This window comes from Aquarana catesbeiana, linkage group LG04, assembly GCF_042186555.1.
Source record: "Aquarana catesbeiana isolate 2022-GZ linkage group LG04, ASM4218655v1, whole genome shotgun sequence".
NCBI lineage: Eukaryota > Metazoa > Chordata > Amphibia > Anura > Ranidae > Aquarana > Aquarana catesbeiana.
Genome location: NC_133327.1, coordinates 180,120,056 through 180,139,297, shown reverse-complemented (window position 1 = coordinate 180,139,297; position 19,242 = coordinate 180,120,056). Strand labels below are relative to the sequence as shown.

Sequence of the window (19,242 nt, the reverse complement as noted above, 5' to 3'; positions counted from 1 at the left end):
TATTAAAAATGACCTTCCTTTTTAATCTGCGGCTCTGTAATTTTCTGAAAATGCAATGCAATATGGCTACCTGGAGGTGTTCTGTACACACAATGTGTACAGAACACCCCCCAGAAACATCATTCCTTGCTTGTGTGATTGGCTCACCAATTTTCCCAGAGTCTGAGGCCTGGCTGATTCGGTCATCCCTAGGCTTTTGTGTACCAGAAAATCGTCTTCTAGAAAAATCTATTATGCATCTGTAAAGGTTATTTTGGGACGGCTTATATTATTCCTCCCAGACTTCTCCTGTGGCTACGTGTGACCTAAATTTGGTACTTTTACCAATGCAGACACCACACTTTTACATTTATTTTATGCCAACCTTGGTTGCAAGGCAATTTTTTTGTTCACCATCACTTCTTCCAGGAGGGTGTCAGTGGTGGCTGCCTTATCTTGCATGGTGTCCTTCCTGGTAGTTCACAAAGAGAAGGTTGCTCTTTGGTCCAAGGTATTGTTTTACCTAAGGTGGTTTCATCTTTTTACCTCAATCAGGGCATAGGGCTACCATCTTTGTCTTGCTCCTTCAGGAGGCAGCGCTTCACTCAGGATGTGGTCAAGCTGTTCGTTTACCTTGCTCTTACCGCAGACGGCTTGTAGTTCTTAATATACTGTGTGTGGGGCAGGGAGAATAAGCTCAATTGTAGTTCATTCACAAGCCCTGCAGCTTGTAAACTGACAACCCATACAGAGGTATGGTCTAGAACCTGCAGGGCTTGTCTGCAGGAGCATGACATTGCACCCCTGATCCACTGTTAACAGGCACAATACTTTGGAGGTTCCTGCAGTAAAAAAAATGTATCCTTTAAATTCCCTTTCGCCAGAACTTTGTCATGGATTTTACATAAACCAACTTGTTCTCTGAATATGCCTGTGTCCTGTACTGTAGGATCAAGCAACTGAAATAACTAAAATTACATTCAGTTACATACATACCTTTAGATAGTGAAGTGACTTTTCAAGCTCATCCTTGGTGCATGAGCAGACAAGGTGAGAAAAGACGTATTTGAAGTTATTGATGAGGATTTCTCTGCGATTTACACTGAGCTGTTTGGCAATCGTTCTGATCAAAGCAGAGGCTGCCCGGCTGGCTTTGGCTGCCAGATATGGAAGCAAAAGTTGCAATGTTTTCTGCATAAATGAAGAACACACCAGAAGTCAAATACAAACCTCAGTGTCCTTGAAGAAACCAAAGTTACATCAACCGGGAAATGTTATCACAGAAATAGGAAGCACTCACGTTTAAAAATCGGTTCAAGTCAGGGAAGTCAAATACATTGGCTATTTCAGACAATACATCAAGAGCTGCTACCCTGTGCTGTGCAGCCTCCTGCTTCTGCATCTCACTGCTACCACCTGGTGTGCTGTTCAGAAGAGTTTGCTGGTTTGTGTGCAGTGACTCCACAAGTAACTAAGGGACATAAAAAAATAACTTAGCAGTGCAATAATCTTCCACTCATTTCGAATTACATGAATATTCTTGAAAGTGTGCATAAACCTAATTTATTAGAAAAAGACATTTAATCAGAATGTCAAACGGTATGTGCCAAACCAATGGCTAACAATTTATATACAGCACACACAAATAACTTACTTTGCAAATAGGTTTCTTATACTGGCTGAAAAAGTCCTGTAACCGAACCAACTTTGCTGCAGCCAATGATCGGATTTCTGTGTAAGAGGCACCAGCCACTGATGGGGATTTGGAAAGCAGACAATGTAACAAGTGTAGTAATGCAAATGGTACCAGGTTTCCTTTTGCAGCTCTGCAAATTATGACCAATACATGAGTTTATGATGTGCATTCTTAATTAATTCTAAACATCAGAGAACCCTATATATATCTTTTGGACACTTGTGCAAGAACATCCTCTGGTCTTTTCTCAGTCACAATTTTGTTATGAATCAAAGACGTGAATCAAAATAGAATAGAAGGGAGAGAAAATGTATTCAGTGTAATGGCAGATTTGTTTTGCGCATTGCTGTCTTGCAGAAATAGTGCCAAGAGAAATAAGAAAGAAAAATTATGGCAGATACAGTTTTCTCTGTTCAGCATGACAATGTTTATGCATTCTATTCACTAGGCTCAGTCACACAGCAGAATACAAAAGTTTTACACAATATCATACATGCAACTCCAGAGCATTTAATTTACTCTGCATATTTATAGCAGATCTCCAAACATATACAAAAAGCTTACCTTCCAATATCGCCCGTTGTCAGAATCAGTGTCTCTTTTAATTCGTTATTCCTAGACATCTTAGCATTTGTATAGGCTTCCTTTATCCTTGCAACCAATAGCTGCAGCACAAAATAGGACAATAATGGTGAGCTAGGAAAACGTGTTTTCTCAGGATTTTGGGAGAGCAATTAAAACACGTGAACCTCTATATTGATTAATATATAGGAAATACTTGCATGTTTTAACTCTCTTAGAACTTCCACACCTCCCGTTATGGCTGAATCTCAAGCTCTCTTGACAAAGATTGCCTGCCCCTTCCTATGTTCAACACATTCTTACTGACCAGTGTGGCTAAAGAAATTTAGCAACAAGCCCTGAAACTTTTGAGCTTTGCGTGTAAGAACGGCCCAATAACTGGTTGTGACAGGAGAGTTTGGGAGGCTGCTGCAGGTCTCTGGGCTTCTAGCCTACAGCAGAAACTCTCCCCCAACTCCCACTTTGCAAATAGAGTGGATTGAACATTCACTAAATCATGGTCAGTAAATTACCATATCGGTTAAAGCAGGGCTTGACAAATTTGCTTTGAATCTAGAAGCCAGCTAAAAAACGTAAGGAGCCAGTTTGTGAGCGGTAAAATGTAAGATTAGGGGTATTGAATATAATAGTAGCATCTATGGATCGCGATTCGGGTGTCCACGATGCCGCATCAACACTACGATTGTCATAATGGAGAGCGCTCCCATCATACTCCACTTACAAGTTTTAAACGGTGTCTCAGTGAATCCCCTCTTATAGTACATTAAGTGCCCCGCCTTTTAAAAAATATGAAGCTTCATACTGCATTTCAAACTGTCCCTTGGCTCTCGTGTGACTTCCCGGCCCGCCGCTCTGAGAATCCTCCACTGACGTCAGCCGAGAGGAGAGCAGCAAGCAGCGAGCCAGGCAGTCTGAGTAACATGAGAGCGGAGGGATAGTCTGAAAACCCTAGTTAGACTTACCGGTAACTGTATTTCTACGAGTCTTTCAGGACAGCACCTGGAGAGAGAGCGCAGCTCCACCCACTTCCCAGGAAACACTGCAGTTATTTCTTTAAAGCTTGGACACTTCCACCATGGCCTCAGTTGTTACCGAGTACCTCCGGCCATGCTAAAATTATATAAGCAGAACATAGCAACCACAAAACATTAACATTTATAAACATTTTATAAACATTATTAACCCAAGGGAGGGTCATTGGCGCTGTCCTGAAAGACTCGTAGAAATACCGTTACCGGTAAGTCTAACTAGGGTTTTCTCCCCTCGTCTTTTAGGACAGCACCTGGAGATGACAAATGAGTACTTACTCTTAGAGTGGGACCACCGCCTGCAGGACCTTCCTTCCAAACGACTGCTCTGCTGCCGAGAGCAGGTCCATCCTATAATGACGAGCTCGTTCCGCCCAGGACATAGCTACAGCCCGAGTTGAATGGGCCACTCCCTGCGGGAGGTTCTAATTCCGCAGCCCTATAAGCTTCGTGGATAGCCATCCGAAGCCACCTACCAATCGTGCTCTTAGAAGCTCCGTAACCCTTACGAGACCCCGAAAAGAAAACAAAAAGAGAATAGGATCTTCAAAACTCCTTTGTTATCTCTAAATAGCGTAAAACGCATCTCTTTACGTTCAGACTATGAAATTCCCTTTCTTTAGGGCCTGTTGAATTTGGACAAAATGTTGGTAGGATTATCTCTTGAGCTCTGCGAAAGACTGAAGCAACCTTCGGTAAAAAACCTGGGTCTGCTCTCAGCACTACCGGGTCTGGAAAAATCGTCAAGAAAGGCTCAATGATAGATAATGCCTGAAGCTCACTGGCCCTTCTAGCTCAAGTGACTGCTATCAGGAGTGCTAGTTTTAAAGACCACATTTTAATTGTGGTCTCTTCTGGTGGTTCAAAGGGTCCTCTAGTCAGACCCTGTAAAACGACTGAAAGATCCCATTTGGGAAAACACTTAAAAGGCACTGGTCTAGCTCTAGCCAGTGCCTTGAAAAACCTGATGATCCAAGGGTCTAGAGATAACCTTCTCTCTAGAAAAACTGATAATGCAGCCACCTGAACTTTTAAGGTACTCGCTGCCAAACCCTTTTCTATTCCGTCTTGTAAAAATTCCAGCACAGAAAAGTTTTCCTTTGGGGAGTAATTTTTTTGAATCACACCAGAAATTAAAGCATTTCCATGTCTTAAAATAAATAGCCCTTGTGAACTTCTTCCTGCTATTTAACAAAGTACAAATTAAATTATTGGACAAACCCTTACCCCTCAGGATCTGCTCTTCAGTAACCAAGCTGCCAGGTTTAGTTGACCTGCGTTGGGACCCTGTGACAGCAAGTCCCTTCGGATCGGAAGTAACCAATGGGGCTCTACCGCCAATTTTAGTAGGCCTGAAAACCAAGGCCTCTTGGGCCAATACGGGGCCACTAAAATTAGAGTGGTCCTTTCTCCCTGTAACTTCTTGAGCACTAACGGAATCATTTGTATAGGGGGAAAAGCGTAACACAAACGGAAGGTCCAGCGCTGTGCCAGTGCGTCCAGACCCTCCGCTTGGTCCTGCCTGTTCAAGGAAAAGTAAACCGGAACCTTGGCATTTATCTCTGATGCAAAGAGGTCTACCTGGGGAATTCCCCATCTGTCTACTATCAGTTGAAAGACCTCCTGACTCAGACTCCACTCGGACTCTAGCACTCTTTTCCTGCTTAAAAAGTCCACTATTTGGTTTAGGCTGCCCTTCAGTTGTATTGCTGTTAGTGAAGCCACATTGCCCTCTGCCCAAGTCAGAGTCTGAAGGGCTAGGTTTAGAAGACACCTGCTCCTTGTGTCCCACGGTCTTGAAATATACACCACTGCCGTGGCGTTGTCCGACAATATCTGGATGTGTTGGCCTCTGATAATCTGTCTGAAGGCCCACAACCCCAGAAAAATAGCCCTTCGCTCCCTCCAGTTCGATGATCTCCTGGATTCCTCCACTGACCAGGAACCCTGAGCCAACTGGTTTTCTAGATGTGCACCCCACCCCCAGGAGCTTGCATCTGTTGTGAGAACTTTTGCTGCGGGAAAAATCCAGAGCAACCCCTTGCTCAAATTTGCCTGAACCCTCTCCACCACCACAGTTTTCATTTTACGGTTGTTGGAATCTTTAACTGTTTTTCCAGGCACTCTCCGTAGGCCGAACTCTGTAGGATTGCCTGTTGGAGGTCTCTCGCATGGAGGCGGGCCCACTGAACAGCTGGGATAGAGGCTGTAAGAAGCCACAGTGTGGACATGGCCGCTCGTACTGATACAGTCAGATTTGTCTGCACTCTCTTTACTGCCGCCTGTACTTTTACTGTCTTTTCCTCCGGGAGGAAAATCTTTTCCTGTACCGAGTCGATCACATAGCCCAGGAAAATGATCACTTGAGAGGGAATTAGGCTTGATCTTTCTATATTCAAAATCCAGCCCAGACTCTCTAAATGGCTCTGTGTCTTCAGATCCCTGCGTAAAAGATTCTCTGAGCTGGCGAACAAGAGAAGGTCGTCCAGATAAGGTACTATAGATACCCCTTCTAGCCTGAGTGGTGCCAAACTCCTGAAAGAGCGACTTCATTGCCACCGACTTTTCCTGATCTCTGGGGATTTGTGTCACATAGAAACGGGACAGTGGGCTTTCCAAGAGCTCCAGTGCGTATCCCTCCGAAATCACCTTGAGAACAAACGCACTGGCTGTCACCCCCCCTCCCACTGCGAAAGAAAGGACTGAAGACTTCCCCCCACAGTCTGGAGACCGTCACTGGGTCTTAGCGCGTTGACTGGGGGGACGAAACAACACCCCAGACTTGCCTCGGCCCCTTTGAGACCTCCGGGGTCTTTTCTGTCCTGTTTCCTTTGAGTCCCTGGTCTGGAAAAAAGGACGAAAATTCTTTTTAGGCTGTGGTGTCACCTTCTTTTTGGTAGGGAAGGCTTTTTTTTTGTCCGCTGTTCTATCTAGAGCAGCGTCAAGATCTGGACCGAAAACTAGGTCCCCCTCGAAAGGTAGGTCACACAACTTTGCTTTAGAGGCCGAATCCCCCGACCAGGTCTTGACCCACAAAGCTCTTCTAGCAGAGTTAATTAAAGCTGAAGATCTTGCGGAGATTTTAACTGACTTGGCCGACGCATCTGCCATATAACCTACTGCCTTTTGTAGGACTGGCAAAGTATCTAACAAATCCTTTCTAGAGGTACCTGCCTCAATATGGCCCTTCAGTTGTTCCAGCCAGTGTTCTAAATTCCTGGCTACCACTGTAGGTGCCATAGCTGGTTTGAGATTAGTAAGTGTCGATTCCCAAGCTTTTTTCAATAAAGAGTCAGCTTTTTTTGTCAATAGCGTCCTTTAAGACCCCCATGGCCTCAAAAGCTAAAAAAAGTGTTTTGCGACATCTGCAAAAAAGCTGCATCAAGTTTAGGTCTCTTGTTCCACACTTGCGCGTTATCATCATCAAAAGGGAATTTCCTTTTGAGAGATCTTGAAAAGAAAGGGGCCCTCTCTGGATCCTTCCTTTCCCTTTTTATAAATCTATCAGCACGTTATGCACCGGGAACACGTGATATTTGACCTCATCCATGCCCTGATACATTTTGTCATGCAGTGACAATTGAGCCTTATCCTCCTTAATATTCAGGGTTGTGTGTATGGTCTTTAGAAGATCCTCTACATCTTCCAAAGACAATCTATAACGAGAGGAAGAAATCTCCTTTTCCTCGTCTTCCTCTTCTGTTCCTGAACACTCATCCTTCTCCTCCTCAGACTCACTAACCACTCTCTTTGTGGAGGAGGTGTGAGTGCTGGGTGGAGAACTCTCTGCTGACTGGGCTACCGGACATTTGTCCAGATAAGAACGGAAGGTTTGAAACATATCTTCCAATTCCTTACAGAAAGAAGTGAGCATCTCACTAGGCTGGACAGAAGTTTCTTTAGTGGACAGTGGCTTAGTCCATGCCTCCCTAAGTGTCGCTTCACACGTAGCACACCGTTTTTTAGGGGGAGGGGAAACATGTTTGGACTTTTCTTTAGATTTTATGTGAAAAACACCAAACACACAAAACATTTATAAATAAACTGTGCATAAAGATCCCTCACTAGCAGATCTTTTACAATAAACAGTCAGTGGCACAAAACATAACTCCACAAAACCACCGCTGTAAACAAACACAAGTTGCACAGAAAAGAAAACCCCTGTGCAGTGTGCAGCAGGCTCCCCCCCCCCCCCCCAAGGGAAAGGGAGGGAAACAAACATAGCCCTGGTAATTATAGAGACCCCTGTCTCTCCTACCTGGGTCTGGCCTGTGCATGTGGCTTCAGCTCCTGCCACTACTGCTGGTTGCTCTGGTTCCATCTTCCAGTACCTGCAGCCGTCCGGTAGCCATTCTACAGCGCATCTGCCTCTTCTTATTTGAATTTTCCCGGTCCATCGCCTCCCACTTCCGCGTTCCAACGGCCGGAACCGGAAGCCGCTGCGCACCACCACAAGCCCCGCCCCTTTCGGCAGTGACATCACCGCCACTCGGAACGGCCGAGTGCAGACCCACTACCCCATAATGGAGCCAGTCCACACCTGCCGCCTGACGGAGCGGAACCACCGGCAGCCTATACCCTCGCCGGGCTCGGAAAGCGGGAGTCACCTCAATACCCCCCCACCCGTTAGGGGGGGTATTGGGCTAGGCCTGAACGAAGAAAACAACACACCTGTAGGCCCTTTACCCACCTTCACCTGGAGAGAGCGCAGCACACCCCTGGTTTCCTGCAGAGCTTCCACCATGGCCAGAGGAAACACTACAACTGAGGCCATGGTGGAAGTGTCCAGGCTTTAAAGAAATAACTGCAGTTTCCTAGGAAGTGGGTGGAGTTGCGCTCTCTCTCCAGGTGCTGTCCTGGAAGACGAGGGGAGAAATGCAGTATGTAGCTATATATTGTTTAAAAGGCACGTACAATGGGGCACTTAATGTACTATTAAGAGGGGATTCAATAAGACACGTGTAAGCAGAGTACATATGAGTTTGTACGCTGCATACAACTCGTACTGGTTCAGTGCTTAGAGTTCAGCTCCGTCTTCCCCGTTCACACATTCCACTGTGTTAATTCCTAGTGTGCTGAAATGTGCAACAGGAAACAGCTTAACTCTCAGCACTTAACTGCGGATTCCATCAATCCTTGCCCATGCGCACTTGTGCAGTAATCGTGATGCACTGCGGAATCTGATCGAATCGTGGACAGGATAATCGTAATCTAATCAAATCGTGAGACCAGTGAAGATGCGCACCCCTATGTTATATGTGTATCGCAATTAACGTTTTCATGCGTCCCCAACGCGTGTGATTTTATGTGCTTGGGTGAAAACTGTCAACAGGGACCGAGAAGTGACCTCTTATGCGTTGCTCCTGGGTCAGGGAAAAAAAACTATGAAGGAGAGCGGACATTTGTCCATTCTCATCGCTCCCCTCTATCCTATGCTGGTCCCATGGATTGGCAAGCGGAGCCTGGGATACATGGGGGGATTTACCCACGTGCGTGGTTGCAATCGTGTGGCAGAAGGCTTCCACCTGAGGAAATGTAGAAAAATAAAACAACCTGCCCGGCGCCGGGAACTGTATGTCCCAGACATAGGGAGATACAAATTGTGCAGCCCTGCAACAGTGAAAGGTGCCAGGATGTAATTTCTAGTCGCCATGGTGACCTGGTGCCTGGGATTTGTCGAGTCCCGAGTTACAGGAATCGACATTAGGAGATATTTTTATGTTTGGAATGCCTATGTTTTATTATGATATAAAACAAAGAAAACGTTAAATTCTTAGCTCTAATTTTTTCAGTATTAAAATTGCACATCTGTACCTCATTCAGAGAACCTTCTTCAAAGTTTGCTGACTCCAAGATATATCTGATATTCCCACTAAAAGCTATTCTAACATCTTTATCAGGATCTTCCATCAGGTTAAGTAATGCTTCAATCATGGCTCTCATATCCATTTCATCTTTTTCAACATTCAAATTTTTAAACAACTCAGGAATGTTCTTGATGAAAGCTACATACACAGACAAACAAAAAAGGTATGGTAAATACATTGATATAGCACAACTGATGATGCTAGTGGATAGTGTTCCATGCTCTTTAATATCTCTGATTTGTAACAATTACAAATTGGTTATCAAAGCATTCATCTCTACATTTAACATAATGCTGGCATATTGGAGATTCACATTTAAAGCACTTTATTGTACAACATTGGAGCTATGTGGAATGAGAAGTACAAAATACACATAATGCCATAATACAAAACTATAAATCGAATAAACTAGAAGATACTAGGAAGAGGACTCACCCAGTTTCACAGAGCTTGGCGTGCGGTGGTCCAACAGTGAAAGGAAAGGCTTGAAAACAGAAGCACCAATAACAGAAGGAGCAGGGGGAGGTAAAATAGTCACCCTTAGGGTACTAGAAATCAGATCACCTTCTGGTTCCATAGCTGATGTGTGCACATGATGGTCAATGGAAAGACCAAAAGCCAACTTGCTCATTGCATTGGCAAACTCCTTTCTTACCAGCTCTGAGGTATCATTCAAGTGGTCCCTAGAAGAAACATCTAATAATGAAAATATGCAATAAAATGGCAATCATACAAGTAATTTATATAATCCTGAGAATTGTAATTGTAATAAAAAGTGTAATTTGTTGATCACCAACTACAGTATAACCAATGAAAAGGCAGTCAGCAATATACATACACAACAAATATTTCTTATTTGCATAGAATGGTACATACAGCAGAGACTTAGGGATTGGACTGATGGCCTCTTCATTAACATGGTGCTTTAGTATAGGAAAACCTTTCACACACTGAGCACGGACAATCTCATGTGGACTTTCCAATAACCAGTGGTAAACTTTTAATCTCCATTCAGGCAATGTCGTAATGGGAAATAACGACAGAAGAAAAACTAGCTGGGACTGAATTTTAGGAGCTGGAAAAAGCAAAAACAACATTTTTGGATCAGTGGATGAGAATAATAAACTTGGTTTTAAGTGATAGGTAGTACTACAGTGTTATTGACTAATCCTAAGCTTCACTCAGTATCTAAATATGGTCCTAATACTTGACCTTACCCTAAGGTCGCATTCACACCTGAGCAGAGCGGGAATGCACATTCCTGCTCGCCTTTTTTGCATTTCTTTTTACATTGTTAACGCAACTTGCGCCTAGGGCAGCACATTTAATTGAATGGGATGCCCTACGACTAAACACACATCCCAAAGTAGCTCCAGAGCCTTTTTGGTCATGGAGCATCAGGCGCTTTTTTCAGTGTGCATTTTGGCACATTTGTAGCGCTACCCGCTCTTGGGGTGCCAGTAACAAATAATGGCACCACAATTGTGACAAAACGTTCACATATGAACAGGGGCCATTGAAATGAATATGATTTTGCTTGCTGAGCATCTTGGAGCATAAGCTTCAAGCAGAAAATTGATAAGGTGTGAATGGGGCATTAAACATCTACCCTCATCCTGCAAGCTAACACTAACCAACCGCTTTAACTGTATACAGTCTGCACCCTGTCTAGTAAAGGGGAGCCAAGGAACCTCTGACACAGTGTAGGCACCATTTCTTCACAGTGTCAATCCTGTGGTACTGAAAGAACCTGCATTGCAAAGAAACAGAATAGCTGCTATTCTCCCCTCTGGCTCTAGTTTTTCAGTAATAATGGAATAAAGGAAAGGCACAGCTATCACAACGTACTCGTATGAATAAACAGATACACAAAGCAATTGGGGAACATCTCACGCAAGCTCAAAGCCCAACTAAAGGGAAAAAATAAATAAATATTATATATATATACACACATATATATATATATATACACACATACACATATATATATATATATATATACACCCATTGCTGTGACACACACTGCAATGGTTATTTATTCATAATGTCTGGAAGATTGCAAAGAGGCTGTTTCACCTAACTTATACACCCACTGCATTTTTAACTAGTACATCATTGTAAATGCTGCAAATACATGCTTTCAACAAATATACAAACTCCGTGCAACAAAACATGAAATGTACTTACAGAAACTCTGAGAAATTTTGAAGCTTAATGTAACAAGGGCGGGGTCAAACGTTGCCACATTGAGAGAAGAACGATTTAAAACATCATGAAGCCAAGGCAAGGACATCAGCACACATAAATCTACAAGCATCTGATCCGGGAACTGTTTTTTCACTGGAAAAGGAAAATATTTAAAGTATTGGAAAAGTTAATTTCTGTATTTATCGGCATATGACACGCACCCCAATTTTAAGAGGGAAGTTTCAGGAAAAAAAAAACCTTCCCACAGCACTGCACAACACACAGACCCCTTTCCCTGCACAGTACACAGCCCCCTTTCATTATAAAGTCCTCCCCCCTGCACTCCCAGGAGACCCCCTGGGTCTCAATAAATTTCAATTGACGCCTCTCTCTCGTGGACACGGTCATGTGACTCTCCTCTGCTGCTTCATTGATGGTCACATGACCGCTCTCCTCCTCCAATCAAAATCTACACTCGAGGAGGTGGCGGAGCCGGAGGAGGAGAGCAGCCAGAATGAGCGGCGTTACTTGAGATATTACAGGTTTCAATTATAATTGAGTGCGACACAGGAGGAGCGTTTTATGAGAAAGGGCTGGCAGTAATGTTTTCTAAAGTAATTAAAGTATGGCAGCGCTGTCCCAGGGCCAGGAGAGGCGGGGCTGTCGTGTCGGCCTGACACCCTCCCAATGGGTGGCACCCAGTATCTCACAAAAGTGAGTACCCCCCGCACGTTTTTGTAAATATTTTATTATGTCTTTTCATGTGACAACACTGAAGAAATGACACTTTGATACAATGTAAAGTAGTGAGTGTACAGCTTGTATAAGTGTAAATTTGCTGTCTCCTCAAAATAACTCAACACACAGACATTAATGTCTAAACCGCTAGCAACAAAAGTAAATACACCCCTAAGTGAAAATGTCCAAATTGGGCCCATTTAGCCATTTTCCCTCCCCGGTGTCACATAGTGTTACAAGGTCTCAGGTGTGACTGCGGAGCAGGTGTGTTAAATTTGGTGTTATCGCTCTAACTCTCTCATACTGGTCACTGGAAGTTCAACATGGCACCTGATGGCAAAGAACTCTCTGAGGATCTGAAAAAAGGATTGTTGCTCTACATAAAGATGGCCTAGGCTATAAGAAGATTGCCAAGACCCTGAAACTGAGCTGCAGCACAGTGGTTAAGACCATACAGTGGTTTAACAGGACAGGTTCCACTCAGAACAGGCCTCGCCATGGTCAACCAAAGAGGTTGAGTGCACGTGCTCAACATCATATACAGAACTTGTCTTTGGGAAATAGATGTATGAGTGCCGACAGCATTGCTGCAGAGGTTGAAGGGGTGAGGGGTCCGCCTGTCAGTGCTCAGACCATACGCCGCATACTGCATCAAATTGGTCTGCATGGCTGTCGTCCCAGAAGGAAGCCTCTTCTAAAGATGATGCACAAGAAAGTCCGCCAACAGTTTGCTGAAGACAAGCAGACTAAGGACATAGATTAATGGAACCATGTCCTGTGGTCTGATGAAACCAAGATAAACTTATTTGGTTCAGATGGTATCAAGCGTGTGTGGCGGCAACCAGGTGAGGAGTGCAAAGACAAGTGTGTCTTGCCTACAGTCAAGTATGGTGGTGGGATCGTCATGGTCTGGGGCTGCATGAGTGCTGCCAGCACTGGGGAGCTACAGTTCATTGAGGGAACCATGAATGCCAACATGTACTGTGACATACTGAAGCAGAGCATGATCCCCTCTCTTTGGAGACTTGGCTACAGGGCAGTATTCCAACATGATAACGACCCCAAACACACCTCCAAGACGACCACTGCCTTGCTAAAGAAGCTGAGGGTAAAGGTGATGGACTGGCCAAGCATGTCTCCAGACCTGAACCCTATTGAGCATCTGTGGGGCATCCTCAAATGGAAGGTGGAGGAGCGCAAGGTCTCTAAAATCCACCAGCTCTGTGATGTCATCATGGAGGAGTGGAAGAGGACTCCAGTGGCAACCTGTGAAGCTCTGGTGAACTTCATGCCCAAAAGGGTTAAGGCTGTGCTGGAAAATAATGGTGGCCACACAAAATATTGACACTTTGGGCCCAATTTGGACATTTTCACTTAAGAGTGTACTCACTTTTGTTGACAGCGGTTTAGACATTAATGGGTGCCCATTTCTTCAGAGCGCATGCGCCGATTACATCTTCGGCCCAGTAAATAGATATTATAAATAGATACTGTAGATATTTACAGTACCTAGAGGTAAGCCTTATTCTAGGCTTACCTATAGGTACAAAGTGTAAAGGGAGGTTTACAACCTCTGTAGCCTCCCTGGCGGTTTTCCCGAGTGTGGCTCGGGGTTAAAATTCAGTACCATTAGCGGTAACCCCGAGCCACACTCGGGATCGCATTGCAGGATCCTGGGGCGGCGTTACTTACCTTGTCCCCGGGATCCTGCGATGTCCCCCGCAGTGTCCGAGGGCTCCGTCCTCCTCCGAAGCCTCTCCGTGCCAGGCTCCGTTCCCTGCGAGCGGCGCGACGCACGGGGGCGGAGCCTGGCGGCAAATTCAAAAGACTGTCAAAATCATAACACATACAGTACTGTAATCTTACAGATTACAGTACTGTATGAAATGATTTCACATCCCTTTTGTCCCCTGGCCCATGCCCTGCATGCAGTTTTACATGATATACACTGTTCTTTCTGCCTGGAAACTGGAGATTGTCCATAGCAACCAAAAAGTGTCCCTTTACGTCAAAAGTGGCTTTAGACCAGCTAGAAAACAGCAATAATAAATTAGAACACTTGCAGAATTGAGCGATAGTGAATTGTGGGGAAATTTATTTTATTACTATTTTTTAAAATTTTTTTAAATTATTTATTTTTATTTATTATATTATAATTTATGTTTTTGTGTTTCAAACTTTATCATACCCGGGATATCTACTAGACTCTGGTTTGGACAGATTTAAGTGTGTTATTGTTAAGATTTACAGACCTACAATATAAAACGCCAAATTTCCATGCAAAATAATTGTACCGCTTTCAGCACCTAAAATCCGAAATAATCATACCGCCAGGGAGGTTAAGTTCAGTTTGCTTCATGAACCATCATGACAAAGCATGGCCAGTATCCAATTGCAATGGCTGGCTGAGGAACAAAAAGCCAGCCAAGGGCGTCAGTGGTGATGACCTCGGGCGTGTTTGAACTAGGATCCAAAATCACAAGTGGGAGCCTGTCAGGAAGCTGTCGCCTGTACTGGGCCAATCATCTGCGGCAGGGGCAATTCCCTCACCACATATAAGGACAGTCTAGTGGCTTAGTGGTTAGTACTTTTAACTTGAAGTAATGGCCAGGACACTATTTGCATGTCCACCCTGTATTTGCATGGGTTTTCTCTGGGTATACTGGCCCCCCCCCCCCCCCCCCCCCCCCAACTCCAAAGATATTGGTACGTTATTAACTTCAGTCTAAATAGGCCCTAGTATGTGTCTGTATGTATGTATGCAAGTGAAATAGAGAACTAATGCTGGTCATACCTTAGAAGAGGGGGTCTCTAAGATTATAAAAAAAACTCCCATCAGGGTCTCATATCAGAGTTCCCCCTTACATTAGGTTCACCATCAGATTCCCTCCTTACATCCTGGTCATCATCAAATTCCCCTTTACATCAGGGTGCACCAGAGTCCCCCCTTACATCAGAGGCAATCTCTGCTGATCTTATTTCTCAATCAGTGCACAAAGCAGATAGGCCACTGACCTTCTCTGGTGGCTGGATAAAATCTTGTAGTGGGGCAGATGTAGCCCACAGCCAAAGTTTGGGGATGCATGCACTATAAGAATTTAATTCAAAAACTAAAATTGGTTTCATTTTTTAAATCTTTACTGAGATCAAGTCGATGTTTGATAAAGAGAAAATTCAAATGAGCAGGATAATAGGATTTTTATTACAGCTTACCTGTAAAATCCTTTTCTTGGAGTACATCATGGGACACAGAGCCTTAAGTAATTACTTAATGGGTTATAGGCCACCTTCAGGTATTGACACTGGTAAACCCAATCAAAGGAAGTTTACTCGCCTATATAACCCCTCCTCCTTCCAGGAGCACATTAGTTTTTGTAGAAAAGCAATATACTTGTATCCCAAAACATGGGCGGGACCTCTGTGTCCCATGATGTACTCCAAGAAGTAATCAAAATATCAAAATCCTATTTTCTTTATTGTACATCATGGGACACAGAGCCTTAAGTAATTACTTAATGAGATGTCCCATAGCAATGCCACATGAGGGGTGGGAGAAAACAACCCGCAGGGTACACCCAGACTTGAGGATCTATACTGCTGCTTGCAGCACACTGCGCCTGAAGGTGATATCCTCATACCTCCTTACATCCACCTGATAAAATTTTGTGAATGTATGCACTGAAGACCAAGTTGTGGGATTACAGATCTGAGCCATGGAGGCCTGAAGACGCACTCCCCAAGAAGCACTAGCCGACCTGGTAGAATGCGCCTGTGACAGACCTAGCCAGGAGAGAGACTTTTGGAGGGGACTGAATGCTAGCCTCTTGCCGAGCGATCCTGGGCCCTGGCATTTGGGGGAACGATGCTCTTTGTGAGCTGTATGCCTGGGGACCCTTGAGGTGGTATTACTGTGGATTCGGGTCCTGGTCCCCCAGGACACACTCTGGGGACCCTGGATTTGCCATATTAGAAATACTGGCTGATTCATAATGCTGGGACAAATACTGTTAGGAGATGCTGATGTCAATTCCAGCCATCTGTCTGTCTGTTGCCTGCTAGAATGTGTATTGTAAATAAGTCTAGTATGGGATCTAAGCGTCATTAGATCCCCATTGTTGTTTGTGTTAATTAACTCTGCTATTATGTTGATTTGTAAAAATGTTGATTGGGTTTTCTGAGCTACAAGATGGCCAGTCTGGCCTAAAAGTCATATCTGAGTCATCTAGGCTGTCTAAAGGGATTAGTAAATTAGCCCATGTTAATTAGGTTTCTGGTCACAGGTGTATGTTCAGAGTAATATTAGCAGTAGGTATACACCTCCTCTTTTACTGTATAAAAGAGCCTGTATTCCTTGCAATAAAGGAGATTCCTGGTTGAACTTACATACAGCTTGCCTGGTGTTTGTTCTGAGCTACACAACTGGAATAGAACAGCACATAGCTGTAGTTCTAGTCCCAGAGCATCGGATGACCGAACCATCAGATGTTGCGATCTGCAATCTAATTCCATAGCCGCAGAGGAGTGTCAGGAGAGTGGAACCGAGCGAGCAGGGGCTCGTTACAGCGCCATAACCTTGAAACTTAGCAACAGTGGATTTTGACGCTGCCTGTCCTTTCTTAGGACCCTCCAGCAGAATAAATAAGAAATCAGTCTTACGAATCTTTAAATAGATTTTCACTCCTCTCACCACATCAAGACAATGTAGTGACTTTTCTTCCCTGGAACATGGTTTTGGAAAAAACGATGGCAGAACAATATCTTGGTTCAGGTGAAAACCTGAAATTACTTTTGGCAAAAAACCTGGACCAGGGCGTAACACCACTCTGTCCTCATGAAAAATCAAATATGGCTCTTTACAAGAAAGAGCAGCCAATTCTGAAACCCTCCTTGCGAAGGATATAGCAACCAAAAATACCTTCCTTGTCAGAAGGACTAGGGGAAACTGTTGTCTTGGTTCAAATGGTTGTTTTTGTAACACAGACAAAACTAAGTTTACGTCCCAAGGGCTCAAAGGAGGTTTGACGGGCGGATTAAGCCATGTCACCACTTGTATAAAGCCCCAGACTAAAGAATGAGTAGCAAGTGGTCTTTGAAATAAGACTGATAAAGCTGAGACTTGGCCTTTAATAGTACTTAAGGCCAATTTAATTTCTACCTCTAATTGTAGAAAGGCAAGAATTCTGCCTATGATATATCTCCGAGGGTGCCAACCCTTGGATTCACAAAAGGAAACATAAGCCTTCCAGACTCTAATATATAGTTCTGGAAGCTGGCTTCCTAGCATTAATCAGGGTAGAGATAACTGACCCGGAAAGCTCACGTTTCTTTAGAATGTTGTTTTCAATAGCCAAGCCGTTAAATTTAGAGACCGTAAGGAAGGATGAAATATCGGTCCCTGAGAGAGCAGATCTGGCCGTGGTGGGAGGGATCATGGGACCTACACTGCCATCTTTACGTTTTCTACGTACCATGACCTTCTGGGCCATGCTGGTGCCACCAGAATTATCGACTTTCTTTTCAGCTTGATCCTGCAAAGAAGTCAAGGCAGCAACTGAGTAAGGGGAAATGCATAGATCAGTGAGAACTGATCCCATGGAGTCACTAACGCATCTGTTCCGCATGCGAATGGATCTCTTGTTCTGGCCACAAAGTTGACCAACTTCATGTTGAACCTGGATGCTAGAAGATCCACGTCCGGAGTCCCCCCATCTTTGACAAACAGCCTGAAATGTCAGGGTAGAGAGAACATTCTCCTGGGAATAACTGCTGGCGACTTAAGTAGTCTGCCTGCCAATTCTCTGCTCCCGGAACAAAGATTGCAGAAAGGCATGGAACATTCATTAGTAGAATAGGGCTCACCGCTCTCTGTGCTGAGAGACTTTTGGTGCCCCCTTGGTGATTGATATAGGCCACAGCTGTGACATTGTCGGATTGAATCCTGACAGGACAATCCCGTAACCTGAAAGTCCAGGCCTTTAGAGCCAGACGTACTGCCCGAATCTCTAGGATATTGATGGGCAAGCTTCTTTCGGTTCTTGACCACTGTCCCTGGACAGTTGCCTTTTCTAGTACTGCTCCTCAGCCTGAGAGGCTGGCATCTGTCGTTACCACTTTCCAGGTGACTGGTCTGAAGGATTTGCCTTTCAGCAGATTCTGGGTTAATAACCACCAAGTAAGGCTTTGGGCCACTTTTGGGGACAGCCGCATTTGTAAGTCTAAAGCTTGAATTGTTTTGTTCCAATCAGATAGGATACTGATTTACAACAGTCTTGAATGGAACTGGGCATAGGGAACTGCTTCGAACGAAGCTACCGTGGTTCCTAGCAATCTCATGCAGAGGTGAATGGAGGGATTGCCATTTGACCTGAACCTCCGCACCAGCTCTCTTATGGAACTGATTTTTGCTTGAGGCAAGAACACCCTTTCCTAGGCTGTGTCTATGATCAGACCCAAGTACTCCAGCCTTTTTAGCAGTATTTAAGGAAGATTTCTCTAGGTTGAGAATCCAACCCAAACTTTTCAGATAGTTGGTTGTAGTGCGTACGCTTTGCTCCAAACGAGTCACTGATTGATCTATAAGTAATAGATCGTCTAGGTACACTACGATTGTCATGCCATGTGCCCTTAACCTGGCTAGAGGTGGGGCCAACACTTTGGTGAACACCCGAGGTGCTGTGGCTAGCCCGAAGGGCAGGGCTACAAATTGGAAATGCTGCTGTTCTAACTCGAACCGCAGAATCTTTTGATGAGCAGGAAATATAGGGAGATGCAGATATGCATCCATGATGTCGATTTACGCCAGAAATTCTCTTCCTAGAAGGATAGAAACTACCGACCTGATTGTCTCCATGCGAAAGGAGCAGATCTTCAGGAATTGATTTAGCTTTCTTAGATCTAGAATGGGTCTGACATCTCCATTTGGTTTTGGTACCATGAAAAGATTTGAATAAAACCCCAGAACTTGCTCTTTTGTCGGTATCTGTATGATCACCCCTTGAGATATTAATCGGTCTAGTGCCTGAAACAGAGACAGTTTTTTCTCTGGATCTTTGGGAATGCTTGACCTCAGGAAGCGAGACGTGGAAAGTCCAGAAATTCCAGCTTGTATCCCAGCGTTACCGTGGAGATGACCCATCTGTCCAAAATTTCCTTTTTCCAGACTTCT

The 19,242-nt window shown here is 44.3% G+C and overlaps 1 protein-coding gene across 1 annotated transcript in view; it reads right to left on the bottom strand.

Moving 5' to 3' along the window:
• ATR (ATR checkpoint kinase) overlaps window positions 1-19,242 on the bottom strand; it is a 210,589-nt gene that overhangs the window by 148,064 nt on the left and 43,283 nt on the right. The window contains exons 8-15 of the mRNA XM_073625961.1: window positions 11,340-11,492; window positions 10,029-10,227; window positions 9,588-9,835; window positions 9,100-9,290; window positions 2,240-2,340; window positions 1,634-1,805; window positions 1,280-1,450; window positions 976-1,170 (exon numbers count right to left, since the gene is read on the bottom strand). Of these exons, the coding sequence (XP_073482062.1) occupies window positions 976-1,170; window positions 1,280-1,450; window positions 1,634-1,805; window positions 2,240-2,340; window positions 9,100-9,290; window positions 9,588-9,835; window positions 10,029-10,227; window positions 11,340-11,492 (1,430 nt within the window). The remainder of the gene's footprint in view (window positions 1-975; window positions 1,171-1,279; window positions 1,451-1,633; window positions 1,806-2,239; window positions 2,341-9,099; window positions 9,291-9,587; window positions 9,836-10,028; window positions 10,228-11,339; window positions 11,493-19,242) is intronic.